General features: G+C 37.2%; 1 protein-coding gene across 8 annotated transcripts in view; it reads right to left on the reverse strand.

Moving 5' to 3' along the window:
- Nucleotides 1–21,192, reverse strand: part of LOC126256782 (E3 ubiquitin-protein ligase TTC3-like) — a 364,962-nt gene that overhangs the window by 34,741 nt on the left and 309,029 nt on the right. For 7 of the 8 annotated variants that reach the window (XM_049955514.1, XM_049955508.1, XM_049955509.1 and 4 more), the window contains 3 exons: nucleotides 17,039–17,125; nucleotides 9,278–9,381; nucleotides 4,760–5,289 (listed from right to left, as the gene is read on the reverse strand). In XM_049955514.1, the coding sequence (XP_049811471.1) occupies nucleotides 4,760–5,289; nucleotides 9,278–9,381; nucleotides 17,039–17,125 (721 nt within the window). The remainder of the gene's footprint in view (nucleotides 1–4,759; nucleotides 5,290–9,277; nucleotides 9,382–17,038; nucleotides 17,126–21,192) is intronic. The other variant, XM_049955515.1, reaches the window with a different exon arrangement.

Consider the following 21,192-nt stretch of genomic DNA (forward strand, 5'->3'; position numbering starts at 1 on the left):
ATCCGGTCAGTACTGCTTTAAGGAGGAAAAAACGTGACCACCCACAAGATCAAGAGGATAAGGAGGTGTTGAAGTCCAGAGCAGTTCTCCCATATGTCGGGAACATTTCATCGAAAGTAGGCAGAATTTTAAAGAAACATCGTGTGAAAGCAATCTTCTGGCCACCTACAAAGACTCATGCTCTTCTGGGCTCAGCCAAGGATGATCTGGGATTACGGAAGGCTGGAATTTATAAAATACCGTGCGAGTGTGGGAAAGCCTACATTGGTCAAACCACATGCACAGTACACGACCGCTGCGTTGAACATGAGTGCCACACTCGCCTTTTACAGCCAAGTAAGTCGGCTATAGCCGAACATTGTATTTCCACAGGACATACTATGGATTATTTGGCCACGAAAATCTTGGCCCCATCGAGATCCATTGGGGATTCAGTTGTGAAGGAATCCGTGGAAATACGTTTAGCGGATAATCTCATTAATCGTGATGGCGGCTTTTTATTGAATAAGGCCTGGGACCCGTTGATTTCTTTAATTTCAACCAAAAGAAAACTTTTTATGGCTTCTGACACGTCGAGCGACAAGTAATTTTAATATTGAAATTTTGCATTTTATTGTTTTGGACACGTCTACGTGCATGTTTTACTGTTTTCACGCATTCGATTGCGCTCCATAGATGCAGTAATATTGTAGAGGGCCTTGGAATCGACAGGTGGCGCGCATGCTACGGTAACTTGCGCATGCGCGCCTGCGGCACTTTTACGTATAAATAGAGCGACTTGCACTAGCAATCTCCAGTGTCAAACACTCGCCTGAAGATGGCTGTAAGGTTGTCAGCCGAAATATCGTGGAAAGAAGTCGATGAGATCCGGCTGCAATCCCGAAATCTTGTGGAACATACCTCTTCTTTCCCTAGCTTCCCATTCCAGCCACAAGTCCCTGGACAAGAGGTTCTGGGGTCCTATAAATCAGTGTATGCAGTGGAAGTTAGGTAAGTTCATTGTTACTAATCCAGGAAGACCCATTAGACAGACAGATGTGAGACCCTTGTTTCAAGCTGCATATTCCAGAGCAGCTGCAACCCAAACTGTTGAGAAATCCTTTGAATCAATGGGCATATTCCTGGGTCAATCCGGATGTCTTCATAGCAGAAGACTTTGCTCCAGTAGAACTCACAGACAGAGCTGAATTTCCAACTACTAAAGAAAGCAAAGGAGTTCAACAAGAGCCCACGGACTGCTGCTTCTCAATGACTGACAGACACAAATGAAGTTCAGAATGCTGATGTACAAGCAGAGGTAGGCCTATTCAATATTTATCCACTTCCAAGAACACAGAAGCAAATGGCAAAAAATCCAATATTTTGTCTGGGTCTCTGTACAAAAATGCATGGTTAGGAAAGCTAAACCAGAAAATTAACTAAGAGACAAATAACACTACTGAACAACACAGAATCTCTAAGGATAATCTGGACTTAACCGTGCCATCGACTTCAGGAACAACCAGGTCCAAACCCAAGGAGGGATACGATGTTTTGAACTGTCCAGTGTGGGGTGAAGACTACAGAGGCCTATCGTGGAAGATTAGATTAAGTGTGATAATTGTTCCCAATGGTGGCATTAACAACACACACGTTATGAAGGATGTGGTGAATTTTCTTGTGATTTATATTAGTGTGTACGCTTTCACTACATATAACAAATGAGGTGACTGAGTATGGAAGAGCAGTGTCTTACACATGTGACATTTAATGTATGTGTTAAAAGTTAGGCAGCTGTACTGATATATGTTATTCCTAAATAAACTAGAAATAATTTGTTACAAGAGAAGTTGGTTTTTACCTTCTTATCTAGGGGATATGAGTGATTAAATAGGAAGTGCATACTTTATCCGGACTTACCCTATCTTAGAATATAGACTGAACATATTGACAGAAATAGCATTTGCAGAGTTGCTGAACATGAAAGGGAAGCATGAAAAGGGAGTGAGAGAGAACTGTAATCTATCCCCAATTTTATTCACTTACATATTGTGCAAGTATTAATTAGATGATACTGGAGGAATTGGACAAGGAAATGAGACACTAAAAATGTCAAAGGTTAGGAAATCTTTCTTGGATTGCAACCTTATATGTAAATAAAATACAGATGATACAAAGAGAATATTTCATCCTTTACCATGCCAAAGTTAGATTTTTAGAAGGTAACGCAGATAACTTCTCCTCGTCTTGTGCTTGTGAATATCTCTGTTATTTTCAGACTAAAACAGATTGTTAATAAGAAGTTTTGTAACGAAATAAACATTCTAAAGAAGAGGCACTGAATCAAATCATGAATAAAACAAACTTGTGACAACTCAATTAAAAGAAGGATTTGTTAATATGACACATATGGAGGCACCGATGAATCTTCAATTTGGTAATTAGAGGGGAGGGGAAGGGGGGGGGAGTGTGAGGGGTAAAAACTGGTTCAAACAGATGTACGTTCCAGTAGTTACGCAAAGATGAAGGGGCTTGCATATGACAGACTAGTGTGAAGAGCTGCATCAAACTAGTACACAACAGCCATAGGCCACTTTCGAATTCAATGCCAAGCATCAGTGTGTGTATTTTCAACAAAAAGATATTCTCTTCTAAGTAACAAGATAAGAACTACTGGAATAATAATAAAAAGGTGGGCAGGAAAAATGAAGAAATTTCTTTTAAAATTTTTTAATGAGTTTCCAAAGGGAACTCCCAAACTGCAGATAGCATTAATGATTTTTCAGGAACCAAGATTTACAATAATAACTGTATGCTCATTTAAAAAAAGAAAGAAAAGATACCTTTACAAAAGATGATACAGGCATAATAAAATGACAAAAGAGTAAATGTAAAAATGTTTGATATAATAAAATTGACACTAAAAATAAAAGTCAGCTACATATCAACATATTATGGAGATCAAATCATTCTATGACTGAAATATGTGCCTTCCATACGCCATCAAGAACAGCACAATCCTTCAAATACTTGACAGCCATAATCAGTTACCTACGAAAAGTGTGGAATAGATATGCCCACATGAGTATGTCATCTCCAGATTGTATAAAGGCCACACCTTTGGACAAGCAGTATATAAAAACAAATAAATAAATAAATTTGAATGCACTTCTGCTCCAAAAATGAGACAAGCTGCTGATGATATCCCGAAAACTTCAAGGAGATCTGTTTTAAGGGCTGGGAAATGTGTCCCTTGTGTGTCCATTGGTGATGCAATACATTTATCCATTAATGTCATCTATCATTGCCAATATTTTTGGTTTTCTCAATAAATAAAGGAAAGAAAGAACATAAAATGAGGATCAAACAATTGCTACAAGGACGTCACCACTTAACATTAGCACAAATAGGATTGGGATACAGAAGTAACCATGTATTGAACAACCTACTGGAGTGTATTAAGTGCTTGGTGGGTAGCCTAACGTGGTTAGATTTTACAATGAATTAAAGAGAATTCTCTCGGGTAACTATCTGAACAGTAGAAAATTATTTTCACATGCAGTATTAAAATTAATGTATTGAGATGTAATGTAATTAACATTAACACTGTACAGCCTTCCTTTACAGATCCTAGAAACCTCACCTCCTCCTTGGAATCGGATTCATGCAAAATATGTTTTATAAAAAACTCAGAGAGAAAGGTAAATTCAAGAAGCAGATATGAAGTTAATGAGAAAAGACACAACTATAGAAACTTTGGAATTAAAATACCCATGTTAGATGCAATAAACATACTTAACTCCCATAGTCTAGCATGTGCACAATGAAAATGAAGAGCACTAAGATAGATTTTTTTTTAAACAGGTAAATGAAAGGAGAAAGACCAAAGGAAAGTTCCAATAAATATTCGCTAGAAACAGTGCAGAAGGAGTGGACAGAGTAGGCTTTATATGGGAAGTAATCTGAGAAAAACATGGATATAGAAACAGTAAGGGTTGGTGAGGACTTGAATCCACATCTGGTGAACTGAAGTTCAACAGTGCCAATTATCTCTGAACCAATAATGAAACCTGTTCCCAGTCTCTTATGAGACACCGTTAGATAAAGACTTGTCATTCTCATTTTAATAATTTATTACATGAAACATTATTAAAGGTTTGTATATAAATTGCATAACATGATTACTCTAAATTCTACCTATAGTTCATACTTATTCACTGAAGTTGCGGCAAAAAAGCATGTACCATGATACACATAAGAGACTCTTCACAATGCAATTACAACACATTATGAACATGACGGCTAAAGAGTAATAACTTTGACTCCATACAGAACCATTGTGCACAGTGACTGTATTATTGTACAGAAGGATAGGAATACAGCAATCGCTTACAATCCCAATGGTTTGCTTATAATTCTTGCACATCTAGTTTTTCAGCTATAAATAGCCATCTTCAGTGCTAAAATACAAGGAAATTACAGAATTACAATTGATTTATGTAAAACGATATGTAAAACACTGTTTATCCAATGGAAATGACCTATTTTAGCCAACATACCTTATGAGCTTTGGTTTGTGTCATGTAGTGTAAGTAAAACCTTCTATAGTCCAAAAACTAACTAACTTAGTTTCTATCCAATATACATAATAGTTAAAAACCCATTTTTATTAAATAAAATAAGTAAGTATTTTAGCACTGAAGGCGGCTATAAACTATCATGACATTCACTAACAGTGACAAGAGATAAGATATTTGGTATATTTGGTAAATACTCTTACCTTTGTTTTGGCAATGTAGTTACTGGAGGTACACTGGGTACTGTGAATGGTGCTGCATGCTGAGGACATGGATAGGGCATTGGCACAGGTTGTGGGTAGTTCATTGTCATTTGGTGTGGGTAGTTTATTGGCACATGTGCCATATAGTTTACTGGTGCAGTCTGCATGAAATTAAATGTTGTTCCAGACACCGATCCTATTCCTGAACTGGAACTGAATTCATTTTTCTTATCTGTGTGTACTGCAGGCACTGTCACATGACTCTTTTTCCCTTCTGTTCCTTTAGTATGTCCATACTGAAGTGGTGCTCCCTCTAATGAAGGAATTAGTTTTGGTATGTCTTGTACTTCTGATGGTGCTTGTGTTTTCATTTGATGGGGTGGCATTTCACCAGCATAAGGAAAAGCAAAATTGGATGGGGATGTTATTTCTTTATTTGCAAGTGGTAAGACTGGTGCTAAATTGCTCTCAGTTTTAAGTGAAGCCGCACCCAGTTGACTCACATCAGATGTATGCACTGAATTTGGCAACTGTAAAAAGAAAGAGGAAGAAATAACCAGCTAAACAAAACATCTAGTCAAGAATTTTACAGCTAACCATGGTTTAAAATAATGTACAAAATTAAATTGTTGAGTGACACCACAGCAAGTAATGGCATTTATTTCATTGGTAATTAAAAGTTAGAACAAATAACTGGCTAATATCAATGCTTGGTTGAGTATCTAATGTAGACTTGCAAACTATTCTACACAACATCTTTTTGACATGTGAATGTCTGTATCAGATTCAAACATAGCATCATATTCTAAGACACATTTGGCTCTGAAGACTTCACCATATCGTTTCCACAACACAATACTGAACAATAATTGCATTCTTAAACAACTTGGTTTATACCTTTAGAAAAAAAAAAATGATAATACACAAATTTAAAGATAAAGGTGAAAAAATTTATGATAAAATATAATTTGGTGAAGAGTGTGTGTCTAACACTCACTTTAATTGGAACAATTAACCTGAGACAGAATGTAACATAAAATAATGAGAGACCACAAATTAATTTTAAGTCAGAAATTACCTCCATTGAGTACTGAAGGCAAAGTTCAGCCATGGCAAAATTCAACCATGGCAAAGTTCAACCATAAGAAATTGTGTGCGAACTGGTGCAGACATCTGTGGAATATCTTCCCTACCTAGGGCGATGGGTATCAAAAAATACTTCAGCCCAATGTACTTGATAAATAATAATAATAATAATAATGGCTTCTCTTTAATGTTGTTATCAAGCCTGTATGAAATGTTTCCAGGGAAATAGCACAGAGGCAAGCAATATGTCTTGTTTATATGCCACACTCAACAGTGTGTGGAGCAAATTTATGGGTGTGCCCCATTCGAACGGCCACAATAATAGTACATAAATCCCTATAATTTTTTTTTCTCCAAAATTTCTTGTCAAACAAATAAAAAAGTGATATCACAGAACTTTCATCATAAATATCTGCTATTTTGGTGTATGAAACGATAACAAAAATATGGTTCCATTAAGAAATAATGTTAATACCTTTATCTTGGGATCAATGAAGATGTTTCACGAGGTCTCATCACTATTCCTCTATGGAAAAAGATATTATTATTATATTTACTGAATCAAAACTTTTTTGCAGTAAAAATGATGTGTGCTTCACCCTGCGTACTGTAGTGTGTAAAGTTATACAAATGTTCAGATTATAAACAAAGAAATATAGAAGTTACCCCCATAATTTTCAATGTGGAAAATTAGTGCTAGTCATAATTAGATATAATTATACTTTACAGAAGTACCCTGCAGTGGGTGCTCAGGCCAATTGGTGAATAAATTGACTCATCTTATATGATTGAAGGCTCTCCTTCATTGTATGATCTATGGAACACCAAATGTGAAAGAATGATGATTAGTTGGAACTCTTAATATCCTTTTCAATACTCCAATGTTCCCTTAACTGTAAATTCTAATGCAAAACGAAGTGCACGTGTATCCACAGCAGGCCCTTCTTCGAACACAAGTATCTATCTGTCTGTAGCTCCCACGAACACATTCATATATGGTTGTAGTTTATTTTTTCATAACATGTCACTTTTGGCATGTAATCTGCTCAAAAGGAGTTTTGCTCTGTCTGCTTATCTGCGAATGTGTGTGGCCTTAGATTCAAGTGGAGCAGAGAATGAAAGGATAAACCTTACGAAACTACAAAAAACATCTTTTGTGACAAATGAAACAGTAACAAAAATAAAGGCAGCTGTTTGAAACTGTGCATCTTTGGAATTAAGAGCTATGTCTAGGTAAAATTCAAAAATATTAGGAAAAGGATAGACTGGTACTAACTGTAAAGATGACCCGTTGAGTTGCAGACAGGCACAACGAAAAGACTGTTTTATACATTGTAGCTTTCAGTCAAAGCCTTCTTCAGCAAAGAAAACACACACACATTCAAAAAAGCAATTTTCGCTCTCCGCTCTCTCTCTCTCTCTCTCTCTCTCTCTCACACACACACACACACACACACACACACACTTACACACATGGCCCCTATCACCAGCAGCTCTGACCAGTAACATTCAATATGTACACTTGGATTCTATAAGCATGCTACCTACAAAGTTGTCACGATTTTGCTGTTAAAGTCTTTCCCACTCCTGAGGTCACCAGTGTTTGAAGAGGGTTCTTACAATGACACACTGCAAGTCCCAACTTATGTCAGCAAGTTGTATCGGTTTCAAATCAGCACGTACTGTAGGCCACTCCATTTGGTTGGCTCCCACTTCTTTATGGAGGTATTAACAGAGTGGGTGTGGTGTGCTCATAAATTATTGCTTCAGTAGATGAAATCATTGCTGAAACATCGACTACGGGTGAAAAAAAAAGCCTGAAGGATTCTGCCCTGATACTTCACAGCCTTCAACTTACCCTTGACAGAAATGAGGTGTTCGGTATCTGTGCATGCTAGCAGTCCAAAACATAACTGATCCACCTTCTTGGAGAACTTGTGGGACTGCACGCCCATGATGCGCACTCACACCTGGGTACCTACACACTAATCTACAGCGATTGTCATCTATCAGACGAATCTTGCACTAATCAATTAAAAACAATCTGGTGTAAGTGATTCAGATTCCATTCCAGGTTTTCTTTTACCATCTTATTCATGCACCTTGGTTCTGGGTGCCCTGTACAATTGTTCAACATTGGGGCCTAGAAGCCAAACAATCATGTAGAGACAACTGAATATCTACAAGCGATAATCTCTAGGTAGTGGTTATCAGCTGTTACTGTTAACTGTGTGGCCACTACAATACAAGTCTTTAGTGTATTGTGTCCCATGATAGCAGTTGAATGTTCCAATGAGGTCACTGTGTTGTATGACAATTCTGTGGTCAGTAGGATATTATCTAAATTCTGTGTACTGCATATCTATTTATAAGTGATGTGTCTGTATCACTGTACAAAATGATCAAAGAATGAACATGAACTACATGAACAACAACTGAAAACAATGCTAAGCTTCTGATAGCATCCTCCTCCAGAGTTAACAAATAAAGAATACATGTATACAGGCATGCACACACTTGCACTGTTAACACTGTCCCAGCCAACTACATTGTATTGCCAATGTTTTGGCCAACTACAATTACCAGTAACTTATTTTATCACCTGCATTCTGGCCTATAAGAGATTTGAAGTGGAATCTTTCAACAGGCTCAATACAAAAGAAATCCATTTGTTCCGGACACAAAGAAGGTAGGAGAGCAAATAATTGCCATATAAGAGATGGCAACTATAATGGTTTTCTACTATTACATTACATAATGTTGCCACTCTCAATGCTCTACACTAGCTGATTATTCAATGCAAAACGTAACTAATGTCATCGACTATCACTGTGAACCCTACCAGAAATAGATTTCTACAGTAAGTTAGCGGATTTATTTTCCAGTAAACACAACTCATCTTTCAGGACCCAAATTAAAATATTGAATTTATCATTCTTATGTTGTGCTCTTTGCTGAATAACTTCATATACATCAGCTAATAATTTGAATACTTCAGCCCCCTTCACAGCCCAACTGACAGTAAATGTTAAGATCACACTAATCATCATTGTTTAGAATTAGGTTCTCATAATTAATTAAATAGCCTGTGACAAATTGAATGACAAATGATCCCTATGATTAATGTATTATGAACATCATCATTTCTGTTTGAAAACAATAGTTAACAACTTTGTGTGGAACATGCCTTCCGTTACCAACATGCAATTAATTTATTAGTCGAGGTAGCAGTCAGAAACTTGTGGATAAGATATGAACTACCTTTCATGACTTTAGTTACCTTTTCAACAGATTCTGATGCAAAACAGCTTATCTAAATTAATTGAAAATGCGCTTGTACTTATAAAATAAAATATTTTCTTACAAACTAATGGTGGACAGATAGATTCAAGTAAGGCAACATCCATAAAGGATGATAATGTAATGTCTTACCTTCTCATCTTCATAACCATCATCCATAAGACTCCTGCCACTCTTATCGTACATAAGGGCTGTTGCTAAGCTTCTATGTAAGGTAGAACTGTTGAGATCTGGAACTATAAATGAAGGCAGATCAGTTATTAAGAGTACAACCATATCACAATCCTAATTCAATTTCTATGTATTAATTTTGACAGAGAACCAGGATTGTAAAATAAAAAAGATTCAAGGGCACGTAAGTTAAATGGAAACAGGTGTCGAACAGACACACACGCACAAACGCACGAGGGCATGAGGGGGGAAGGGGAGATAAGAAAGGAAAATCTGATGAAAAGTGTGTAGAAAAAATTTTTCTTTTTATAGCAGGTAATGGGATAGTGGATTTTTTTGCACTTAATTTTAAAATGTCTCCTTTCTTCTTGCATCTTACCTATGTGAACAGTCCCCTCTCTCATAAAATTCTCTGACATTATCTATCACTTTGCTTTCAGTACAGATTCAATCACACATCCACTTTTTACTATTATTCATATTTTCTTGATTAGATTCATTGTTATTCCAAATATATATACTAATTGGAAGGAAGATAAAAGGTGTAACCACAACCCATTTTCTTCTTGGGTGGAAAAAAAATTAAGAGATAGCGGTGAGAGAATGGTAGGCAGTACTAATGAATAATTCTAACTGGAGGAAATATACAGGATGTTACAAAAAGGTATGGCCAAACTTTCAGGAAACATTCCTCACACGCAAAGAAAGAAAATATGTTATGTGGACATGTGTCCGGAAATGCTTACTTTCCATGTTAGAGCTCATTTTATTACTTCTCTTCAAATCACATTAATCATGGAATGGAAACACACAGCAACAGAACGTACCAGTGTGACTTCAAACACTTTTTACAGGAAATGTTCAAAATGTCCTCCGTTAGCGAGGATACATGCATCCACCCTCCGTCACATGGAATCCCTGATGCGCTGATGCAGCCCTGGAGAATGGCGTATTGTATCACAGCTGTCCACAATACCAGCACGAAGAGTCTCTACATTTGGTACAGGGGTTGCGTAGACAAGAGCTTTCAAATGCCCCCATAAATGAAAGTCAAGAGGGTTGAGGTCAGGAGAGCGTGGAGGCCATGGGATTGGTCCGCCTCTACCAATTCATCGGTCACCGAATCTGTTGTTGAGAAGCGTACGAACACTTCAAAATAATACTTTCAGCTTGCAGCAGAGCAATAGCTCACAAACTTGATATCATTTACTGTCCTCTGCCTGATCTAATGTAGCCCGCCATGACTTTGTCTCTGTTATTTGTTCGATGTATTTCAATCTTTACCTTGCCCCATAGTTTTTGTCCCCAACAGCTCCCTCTAGTGCCATTTAAGTTATTCCTTGATGTCTTAATGCATGTCTGGCTGTCCCGACACTTCTAGTCAATGTTCTTCACGTATTCCTTTCTTAGCAAACTCTGCAGAGAAATCCTCATTTCTTATCTTGTCATTCTACTTGATTTTTAACATCCTTCTGTACCACCACATCTCAAATGCTTCAATTCACTTCTTTTCTGGTCTTTCAACTGTCTATGAGCTACTTTCATAAAATGCTATGCAGTGGAGGCGGAAAATCGCATCCCAGTGTTACACAATTTCTAAGCTGAGCACATCTCTCTTGGTCTTCCACTCTTACTGTTCCCACTTGGTTCTTGTGTATACTTTATATTACCTAACAATGGAAAATCCTTGATGGAACGTAACAATACTATGAAAAGGATAGTTGCTACTCACTATATAGTGGAAATGCTGAATCACAGATAGGCACAACAAAAAAACTGTCAGAAAGTGGAGCTTGAGGCCAACAAGGCCTTCTTCGGAAATAGACAACACACACACACACACACACACACACACACACACACGTGCATGCGCAGAAACATCGTTTTCTGGCAACTGTGGTCAGACTGTGAGCAGCAGCATAGAATAGGAGAGGCAACTGGGTGGCGGGGATAAGGAGGTGGCTTGGATGGGGAGGGGGACGGTAAAGTGGTGCTTGTGGGAGCATACACGCAAGAGATGGAGAGTGGATACGGCAGCTAGGTGCAGCTAGACGTTAGATGGAGGGCAAGTGCAGGGTGGAGGGGGTAGCAGAAGAGGAGAGAAGTAAAAAGACTGTCAGTGCTTTGGTGTAATAGAGGGCTTTACAGTGCTGGGATGGGAAGAGAGAAAGGGCTACATGGGTAAGGACAATGACTAAGGAATGTTGAGTCGAGGAGGGTTATGGGAACATAGGATATATTGCATGGAGAGTTCCCACCTAAGCATTTCAGAGGAGCTGGTGTTGGTGGGAAGGATCCAGATGGCACAGGCAGCGAGGCATTCATTGAAATGAAGGACATCGTGTTGGGTGATGTACTCAGCAACAGAGTAATCCAGCTGTTTCTTGGCCACAGTTTGTTGGTGGCCATTCATGTGGACAGGACGATAGTTTGTTCTCATGCTCACATAAAATACAGCACAGTGGTTGCAGATTAGCTGGTATAGCACATGACTGGTTTCACAGGTAGCTCTGCCTTTGATGGGATAGGTGCTGTTTGAGACCGAATTGGAGTGGTTGGGACAGGTCTTGCATCTAGATCTGTTACACAGATATGAGAAATGAGGCAAGGGGTTGAGAGCAGGGGTTGTTTAGGGATGGATGAGGATATTGTGTAAGTTTGGTGGATGGCAGAATACCACTGTGGGTGAGGTGGGGTGGAGAGTGGGTAAGACATTCCTCATTTCGTACCCTGAAATGAGGAATATCCTACTCACTTTGTAGTGGTGTCAGAGACAGAAATTTTGAGCTGTTATGGTTAAACCCTGATTTTGGAAAAAAAGAAATTTTAAAATGCGATTTATATGTCCCCCCCCCCCCCCCCCCCCAGCAGTATCTTTGTTTACTGTTACTAGCATACTTATATGAATAAAAATTCATCCACATTGTGTGAGCATTAACAAAAATGAAAAACCTATTGTCTTTAGACTTTGTTGTTAAATACACTGTACCAAACAATGTAAGTCTAAAACTTTACTGTAGCTCTGATTCTGTAGTGCCTCTGGTTATTTTAACAAATTAATCACTTTAAGATACTTTTAGTACAGTTTAATAGTTAAGCTGTACCAGTAAACATCATAGAACAGTTCTATCTATTTCAGTAAGACGTGAATAAGAATGGAAGTATGCCTAGCTCTGCCTGTTTAAACTAAACAGTTATTATGAGTCGATTTAAGTAACTATTATGCTCTAAAAAGCAGTAACAGTTTGGTTGAGTACAGACACTTTCACATGCTAGTCACTGAATGGATGTCATTTTATGCATTTCCAATCTAAAATTTATTTTGGGTACTCTGCTCAATCCAATGACGTCTACTCAGCTTTCACCTATTTATCAGTTTTATTTTTCCCTGCACCCTGCAGATTTAGATCATAATTTTGAGTCAAGGAAAAGGCCACAGAAATTCAAAAGAATAAGCAGTAGAGGAAACGAAAAAGTTAAGATAGAATGAGAGAAAGTGGAAAATCTACAAGTCAGTGCCCACCAGGCAAGTAACAGTCTTGTGAAAATACTGGTGTTAAGAAAAGTGGAATGTAATAAAGATGGGCAAATTATGGATGAATAGGTCACCAAAGGAACAGCAAAATTCAGAGGTAAAAAGACCATGGGCAAATCAAACTTACCCTATTTTATTGGATGTGATGGGAGGCCAGCAGTATGAGTTACTAAGAAATAAAATCCACACAGAGTCTACAGGGATGAAGTCAAAATGAAGAAGATGGGCATGTAAATAAACTCAAAAAGATATGATAGCAAGAAAAGAATGAACCTGAAAAGGAAAATTAAACAGTTTTGGTAGTGAAAAGTAAAAGTGTTAATTTACAACATGAAGTTGGTGATGTAAACTGCTAATGAGCGCAAAGACAGGGCAGATATAAGGAAGAAATATATGGAAAGTCTCTACTATTGGAACTACTTGTACTGCAGAATAAATAGACCACTGAATTATTTGAATTCAAACAAGCTGCCACTACCAGAGATGATAAGATACTTTACATTAATTAAAACTGGCAGGAACTACAGGAACCTAAATGTTATTTGTTATTCAAGAATCTATGAAACAAGAAGTTTATATCAGGTTTGCACAGAATTGTATCCATCAACCTACTGAAGATGATATGGGCACACCAATCTGAGACCTAGCAGTGCGACATTTCATGCTTGACAATACAAGGAAGAACAAACAAAATGTATTTATAGTACCTTCGTACTTACTGAAAATTTAAGTTGGAATACAATGTTTAATTCTGTGAGAGAAATCAGATCATTTGGCAGATTTTATTTGTGAGGCAGAAAGCAAAAACAGAGCTCTTGTTGGCAAAGTCAATTCTCCAGCATTATCAAAACAAATGGCTTTTTTCAAAACTATACGTTTTTTCCCAATTTAATATACTTTATCTTCCCCTTTTTAAGCTATACAATAAATAATACAACAATTTGAAATAGATAAAACACTCAAATCTGCCATTAAATTAGTGAATGTCAAGCCTTATAAGCAGGTATCTCTTTGTCGCCTATGGAAAAATAACGGAGCTGACAAGAGGAATACAATTTAGTTGATACACATCACTTTGGAAACTACCGTAGTCTCTCCTGAATGTTAGCAGCTACTGAGGCATCTGTTCCTGGTTTCTCTCAACAGAAGAAAGTTTCCTGATAACAATAATATCTGCCCTGACTACACGTCCCTTTGTAATTTGTAGGTTTACGAGACAGTAATATTGCTGATATTCCAACTCTAGCTCTGTGCATTTTTTAAGTGTTAGTTATTATGAATGGTTATTTATTTTCAACATTTACCGTACTGTATTTAGCTTCTGTAAACATGTATTGGTAACCATGCAAGCAACTGCAAACTTATTAGCAGAACAACACACGTGATTGAGTTTGTTTCTCACTTGTTTGTTGAGTGTCTTGTTAAAATTAGTGATAATAAAGTTTTATATGTATACCTATGATTGATTGTTGGGTGTCTAGTAGAAATGAGTGAAGATATAGTTTCACGAATATTAAATAATATAGGTTTCAACAATTACAATAATATCAGTGATGAAGATTATAATGTGTATGGAGATTATTTTTCTGAAAGAAGTTTAAGCAGTGATCAATTAAGTGAAGATGAGGATTTCCCTGAAAAAGAAGAATGAGTTAACCTTTCACAAAGCTGTTTGTTGAAACACAACACCAATAACTAATGTTAATTCTGCTGTGATGGTTGAAACTGAGAAAGGTGTAGTTGTAAAAATATACAACTGTTTAAATAGTTCCAAGAAAGTGCCACCCAAAACACAAGACAATCTCTGTGAGTACAATGTAGAAATGCAAAGTAAAAGCATATCGCAAAATCGACATTACATTGAGTTTGTCCATGCACCAGACATTCCCGTTAGAAGATGTCCCAACAGATTTCCTGATGGAGTGACTCCAGACGGCATGATAAGGAAATGTCAAGAATACCTCTTCGGAAACATGAGATCATACTGTAAACAGGAATTCAAAGTCTTTTACATCCTCGAGTTGAAACTGAACTTTTTGCTGAAAGCAACAGTAATGCAGCTACCAGTCCTGAGCCTGATGATCCACAACCAGTTCCTGGACCTATGAAGAAGTGCTGGAAACACTCAATTTAAGATGTCAAATTGAAGAGTTGTGGAACACATTTTTATACTATTTAATAGAGGGTATTTAAAGCTTGTTTTGGTAATTCAAATCTTGCTTTGGTGTTAAATTGATTCATTAAATGTACAATTTAAAGGTTCTGCATTACTTTGACCTTTTCAATGTGTTTTCCTCAAAATGATCATTTCCATTTAATAATCTTGAAATATCTGTAAATTAAAAGAAATTATACAATCATGGTTCTTGCACCAAATTATTCAGAATTTAAAGCTTAATTTAAAAATATTAATATGCCAAAATAGAAAATTTCTGACAAGAGGGCCTATTTTGCATTTTGCCTCACATTTATTTTGTGTTCTGTAGATCCAAGTAGCAATGAGATGGAATGTATCAAATTGTATGTAGTTTAGATGTAACTTACATAAATACAATACAAGATTCAAAGCAAATAATATATCAAATTAAGAACATATATCCAATTAACAGAAAAGAGAAAGACTTACGAGAGAGCTGATGAATGGAACAGGTAGCCTACTTAGCTTAGAATTTAGATGGGAAAAAAAAAGAAGGTGATAAATAATAATAAAACCAAAAACAACAGGTTACATGTGATACCTGAGAATATATGATAAAGGTGGGGAAAGAATTCTACTGCCTATGAAGTAAAATTACACAAGATGATCAAACCAAGTGATGTCTCGATAGCAGACTGCCTCAAGCAAAGAAGTATTTTTTTCCCCACTAAGTAATGCAAACCTTTCCTCAACCCAGAGGCTGGTTTGAACACTGCAATGCTTTATTGGGCACTGTTCTATTGGAGATGATATACTATAATCTTTGAAATGACTTACACTACAAGTTGTAGAAGGCCTGCTGTTAAGTGTGGACTCTGAACAGCAAAGGGGCTTTGTACTTTTCAAATTAACAAATCATTGCCACTGGTGAAAGAAATGATAAATGTCAGAACAAATCCTAAGACTGACTGGCAATTTAATCCCAGTTCTTTGAACTTTCAACCTTACATTTACCCAAGGAATCAGATAAGATCATTCTACTAGTATCTAGTATTGAAATCACTACTCACCACATAGATGAGGCGCTGAGTCAGAGGCATGCACAACGCAAAAAGAATGCTAGAACACCTTCAGAAGAGGAATTTTGTCTGAAAGCTGATATACTTCTTGCATTATTTTTCCATTGTGCCTGTATGCAACTCAGTTCCTCCTCTTTGTGGTCAGTAGGAATCTACCCTTTTCTTAGTACTCCAGCCTGGACTTGCCACTGTTTAATACTGAAAAGTAACTGAGCAAAATGTTTGTCAGACTGCAGCCTGAAGAACAGAACTGAGTAGATATGAAACATGGATCATATGACAAGTGGCAATGAAGAAACTGGAAACATCTAAAATGTACTTTCATAGAAGGGTATGGAGATAAAAAGTGAAGAAAAGCTGATAAAAGTTGCAAAAGAAAATAGCCTGTGAAAAACTAACGCTAAATGAAAGAACTTGTTAATAGAACACCAAAGAATAGTTAACTCAACATTGAAAGGAGAACTGGAGGATAAAAATTTCAGGGACAGACAAAGTTACATTACATAAATAAGATTATTATGAATGTTTATGACAGAAATGCAAATATGAAAAATACTATTAAAGAGAGACTGAGGATGGCACAACAAATGTAGAAAGATACAGGACTTTTCCACACATGGATCAACCAAGAGAAAGGCGACTGTGTACAATGACGAATTTTGTTAGTTTTTTCTTCTCCACTATACCATATTTTTTTAATGGAAGTTCCCTCACAGTTTTTAGTTTTGCCCTTATATTTTCTCATGTTACTTTCTGCTTATGCCTTTAAAGTCTCAATGGTCTTAGGTTACATGTACCCTACATTATCTTTAATGTATTTTGAAGCCAGATTGACACATTAACACTACAAGCTTATATAATGCATATACAATGATCTATTACACTTTCTTGAAACATTACCACTGGCAACTGCAATGTTGAATGTTAAGTTAACAATAATGACATATTCAATGAAAGCACTGTAAACTTACACTGTTGTTTTTTTATATCAAGACCAGCATCTCCTAGGCTGCAAAGAACATCTTTTACAATCCTTGCACATTCTTTCACATCTTCACCTGAAATGAAGATCAATCAATTCGCAGAAATATTACTCTGTCAGTTTCCATGTTCATAATTTTCACGGTAATTGCAGACCTGACAACCGAGTATGAATTTCTTTGTAATATTAATGGTTTCAATTGACTGCTGTTTTCAAACCTAAAACTTCACTGAAACTACAATCAGAATATGTTAGCTACAGTAGGATAGGTGTCTGATTCGCGAATGACAGGCTACTTCACTAACATAATAAAATCCCTCTCACAAAATTCTAAAGTATAAGCAAAACAGATTTTAGTTTTGTTTGCTAATTTGGAACCAAATAAAATTAGAAAACATACATTATCAATTGACTGATTAGTGAGTAGCTTCAGATAATACTTTACTTGGGTTATACCATATGTCCACTTACATCACCATACTTCCACATTTTTTGCGTCCTGAAAGTATTCCCACACATGACTGCACACACACACACACACACACACACACACACACAGGATAGATTTTGAGGTCATAAATGCAAATTACTGTTTTTGTGATGGCCCAGGAAAACTTGTTACACAGCCCCCCCCCCCCCCCCCCACCCCTCCCAAATAAATATTGTACATAACCTAATATGTTAAGTTAGTAATTAATTTTAGTTTTCAGATAAGTTATAATCAGGGCACTAGATTACATACTTTGATGTTTCTTGTGGTATCTTATGTTCAAATTGTCTGACTACGGCATTGGCAGCCATTGGTTCTCACTCTTCTGTACGAGAAAGATTACAAAAGTAGGCACTTGTCAATAAAATCTAGCCAAATATCTGAAACGTCACTTTAAGTCAGCTTAAATTCTTCAAAAATTTGTTCATGAATCTCAAAAGCAAGTGGTCTTTGTTAACTTTACCAATCTTGCACTGCGGGCTGTTCACTCTGAAAATCGAATGTAAAATACTTTACACTCTGTAAAGCACATGGGCAGTAACCAGAATTAGGAGCAGAAGTAGTGCAGAAAGTACCATCTGCATGGAATGGAGGTCTTGGGAGAGAAATGGAAAATGAAGTGGACAGTAAACTAAGAGCTCTGTTTTGAAAATATTTTTGGATGGAATTACTATCAATGGTGTATCACAGAAGGGAAAGGCCTCAGGATGTACTGAGGTAGCACAAATCTATTGGCCATGATATTCTATATGTACACTGAAAAAACAGCAAAGAAAACTGAGGATAAATTTGGAAAAGAGATTTAAAATCAGAGAGAAGAAGTAATATTTTTAAGGTTTGTTCATGATATTGCAGTTCTGAGACAGCAAAAAACTTGCCAGGTCAGCTGAACGGGATGGATACTGTCTTGAAATGACACTGTAAGGTGAATACAGAAAGAAAATAAATGAATACCAACAAAAGTAAACAAGAGTAATGAAGTGTAGTCAAATTAAGAGGGGTGTAGTTCTCTTTGGGGGTGAAGATTTTTTTACTTGAAATGTTCTTTGGCATGTCTACTTTATTGCAGTGTTCATTCCAAGTACGCCATAAACTCAGTTATCGAGTTACAAGGCGATCTGTGAAAAAGTGTCTGTGTAAACCATTCACAGTGTGTGTGTGTGTGTGTGTGGGGGGGGGGGGGAATAGTTGCCAATGTGGCAGTATGTAAATTCAATGACAGCCTGACAGCCATTACGGAAATTATGAACATGCTAAAACTTTAGAATGGATCACCCTCTTACAATTTCTGCACAAAAGGGGATGAAACATGTATTGAGTCAGCAGGGCAGAGGTTGACTGAAGCTGCCAACAAGGCACGCAGGATCATCATGGCCACGAAGAAGATGGAGAAGTGCCTACTTTTGGATCTGGAAGGGTTGCTGTATGGTGCAGAGGTATGAGACTTAGGTAAACAAGTGTAACACAAAACTTTTAAACATGTTTTCCTTGAAACCAAATTTTTCAAATTGGCAGGAAACATAACTTCAGAACAGTACAACATTCTCATCAGAATTTATTGTTGGCATTGTAAACCGAATTGTCTATCAGCATATGTATCCATTTTAAGATATCTTCAAAAGCCTATTTTTGGTGCATGCTGTTGTCTCGATTTTGTGTGTGAGGAAAATGGCATTTATTTCAGCATGTCTCCATTTCATTACAACTTCATATTTTTCAATTATCCTATGTATTCCACGAGAAAATATATTGAAAATGACTTACACAAGATTGTTTTGTTACAGGCCTAACAGAACGACTTTGAGATTTCTGTCCAATGACCAATCTTCTGGCTGCAAGGGGTCCTTCCATCTGGTAAAGCAGTTACAGGGAGTGTCCGACATGGGCACAAAAGAAAAAAGTGTAAGGAATAACACTCTCACATCAGATGTAAGTATTACTTTCTATTTTATTTGGGGAAAAAAGAAATCCATGAAAATCACCTATTTTTTATGTAGTCAGAGGGATACCCCCTTAAATTGCGCAATCATGAAGAAATTAGACACTAAAAGTCACAGACAAGCTCTTCTATTTGGGACACAAAGTAACTGACAACAGCTGAGTGACAAAGAGTATAAAATGTCATCTGGCAACAGCAAGGAAAGTGTTTCTGAAAAAGAGAAGTTTCTTAATATGAAAACTTTAGTGTAAGGAAGTCTCTCACGAGAAAGTATCTGACTGAGGTGTAGCCTTATATGGAAACGAAACCTGGGCAATAAGTAGTATAGACAATAGAGACAAGAATGTTTCAAATGTGGAATTCCAGAAAAATTCTGAAAATTAGATGGGTGGCTCAAATAAATAATAAAGAGGTACTGCATCAAATTTGGGAGAAAAGAGCTTTACTGCCCAACTGACTAAAAGAAGGGATAGATTAATAGGACACATCAGGAAATAGTTAATTTGCTAATGTTGGGAAGTGGAGGAGAGGGTAAAAACTGTAGAGGGAGACCAAGGCTAGATTACAGTAATCAGGTTTAAATGGATGAGGGTTGCAGTATTTATGCAATGATTTCGGGTTCCGCTGAATTGGTCAGGAGTTCACTACACTCAGCTGGCAGCTACACGGGTAGCGGAGGCTGTGTGGCATGGACTGGGCAGTTTTTTAGGTTAGAAGGCCTCGGGAAAGTACGGGGTGGGCTGCAATCTCAAAGGGTGCATGGCAAATACAGGACGTGCTTGGATCAAGGAACAGTCGGAATTGTAGTTGTAAATTGTTGTAGTTGTGCTGGGAAAGTCCCTGAGCTTCAAGCGCTAATAGAAAGCACAGAAGCTGAAATCATTATAGGTACAGTAAGCTGGCTAAAGCCTGAAATTAGTTCTGCAGAAATTTTTACGAAGTCTCAGACGGTGTTCAGGAAAGATAAAGTAGGCAGAATTGGTGGTGGAGTGTTTGTGTCTGTCAGTAGTGTTTATCTTGTAGTGAAGTAGAAGTAGATACTCCGTGCGAATTGGTATGGGTGGAGGTTATACTTAACAGCCGAACTAAGTTAATAATTGGCTCCTTCTACCGACCCCCACACTCCGATGATATAGTTGCGGAACAGTTCAGAGAAAATTTGAGTCACGTAACAAATAAATACCCCACTCATACGGTTATAGTTGGGGGGGACTTCAACCTTCCCTCGATATGTTGGCAAAAATACTTGTTCAAAACCGGTGGTAGGCAGAAAACATCTTCCGAGATTGTCTTAAATGCTTTCTCCGAAAATTATTTCGAGCAGTTAGTTCATGAACCCACGCAAATTGTAAATGGTTGCGAAAACACACTAGACCTCTTAGCCACAAACAATCCAGAGCTGATAGAGAGCATCATGACTGATACAGGGATTAGTGATCACAAGGTCATTGTAGCTAGGCTCAATACCGTTTCTTCCAAATCCACCAGAAACAAATGCAAAATAATTTTATTTAAAAAAGCGGATAAAGTGTTACTAGAAGCCTTGCTAAGAGACAATCTCCATTCCTTCCAAACTGACTATGCAAATGTAGACAAGATGTGGCTCAAATTCAAAGATATAGTAGCAACAGCAATTGAGAGATTCGTACCTCATAAATTGGTAAGAGATGGAACTGATCCCCCGTGGTACACAAAAAAGGTCCGAACTCTGTTG

Source organism: Schistocerca nitens, chromosome 1 (genome assembly GCF_023898315.1).
Source record: "Schistocerca nitens isolate TAMUIC-IGC-003100 chromosome 1, iqSchNite1.1, whole genome shotgun sequence".
In the NCBI taxonomy this organism is placed as follows: Eukaryota; Metazoa; Arthropoda; class Insecta; order Orthoptera; family Acrididae; genus Schistocerca; species Schistocerca nitens.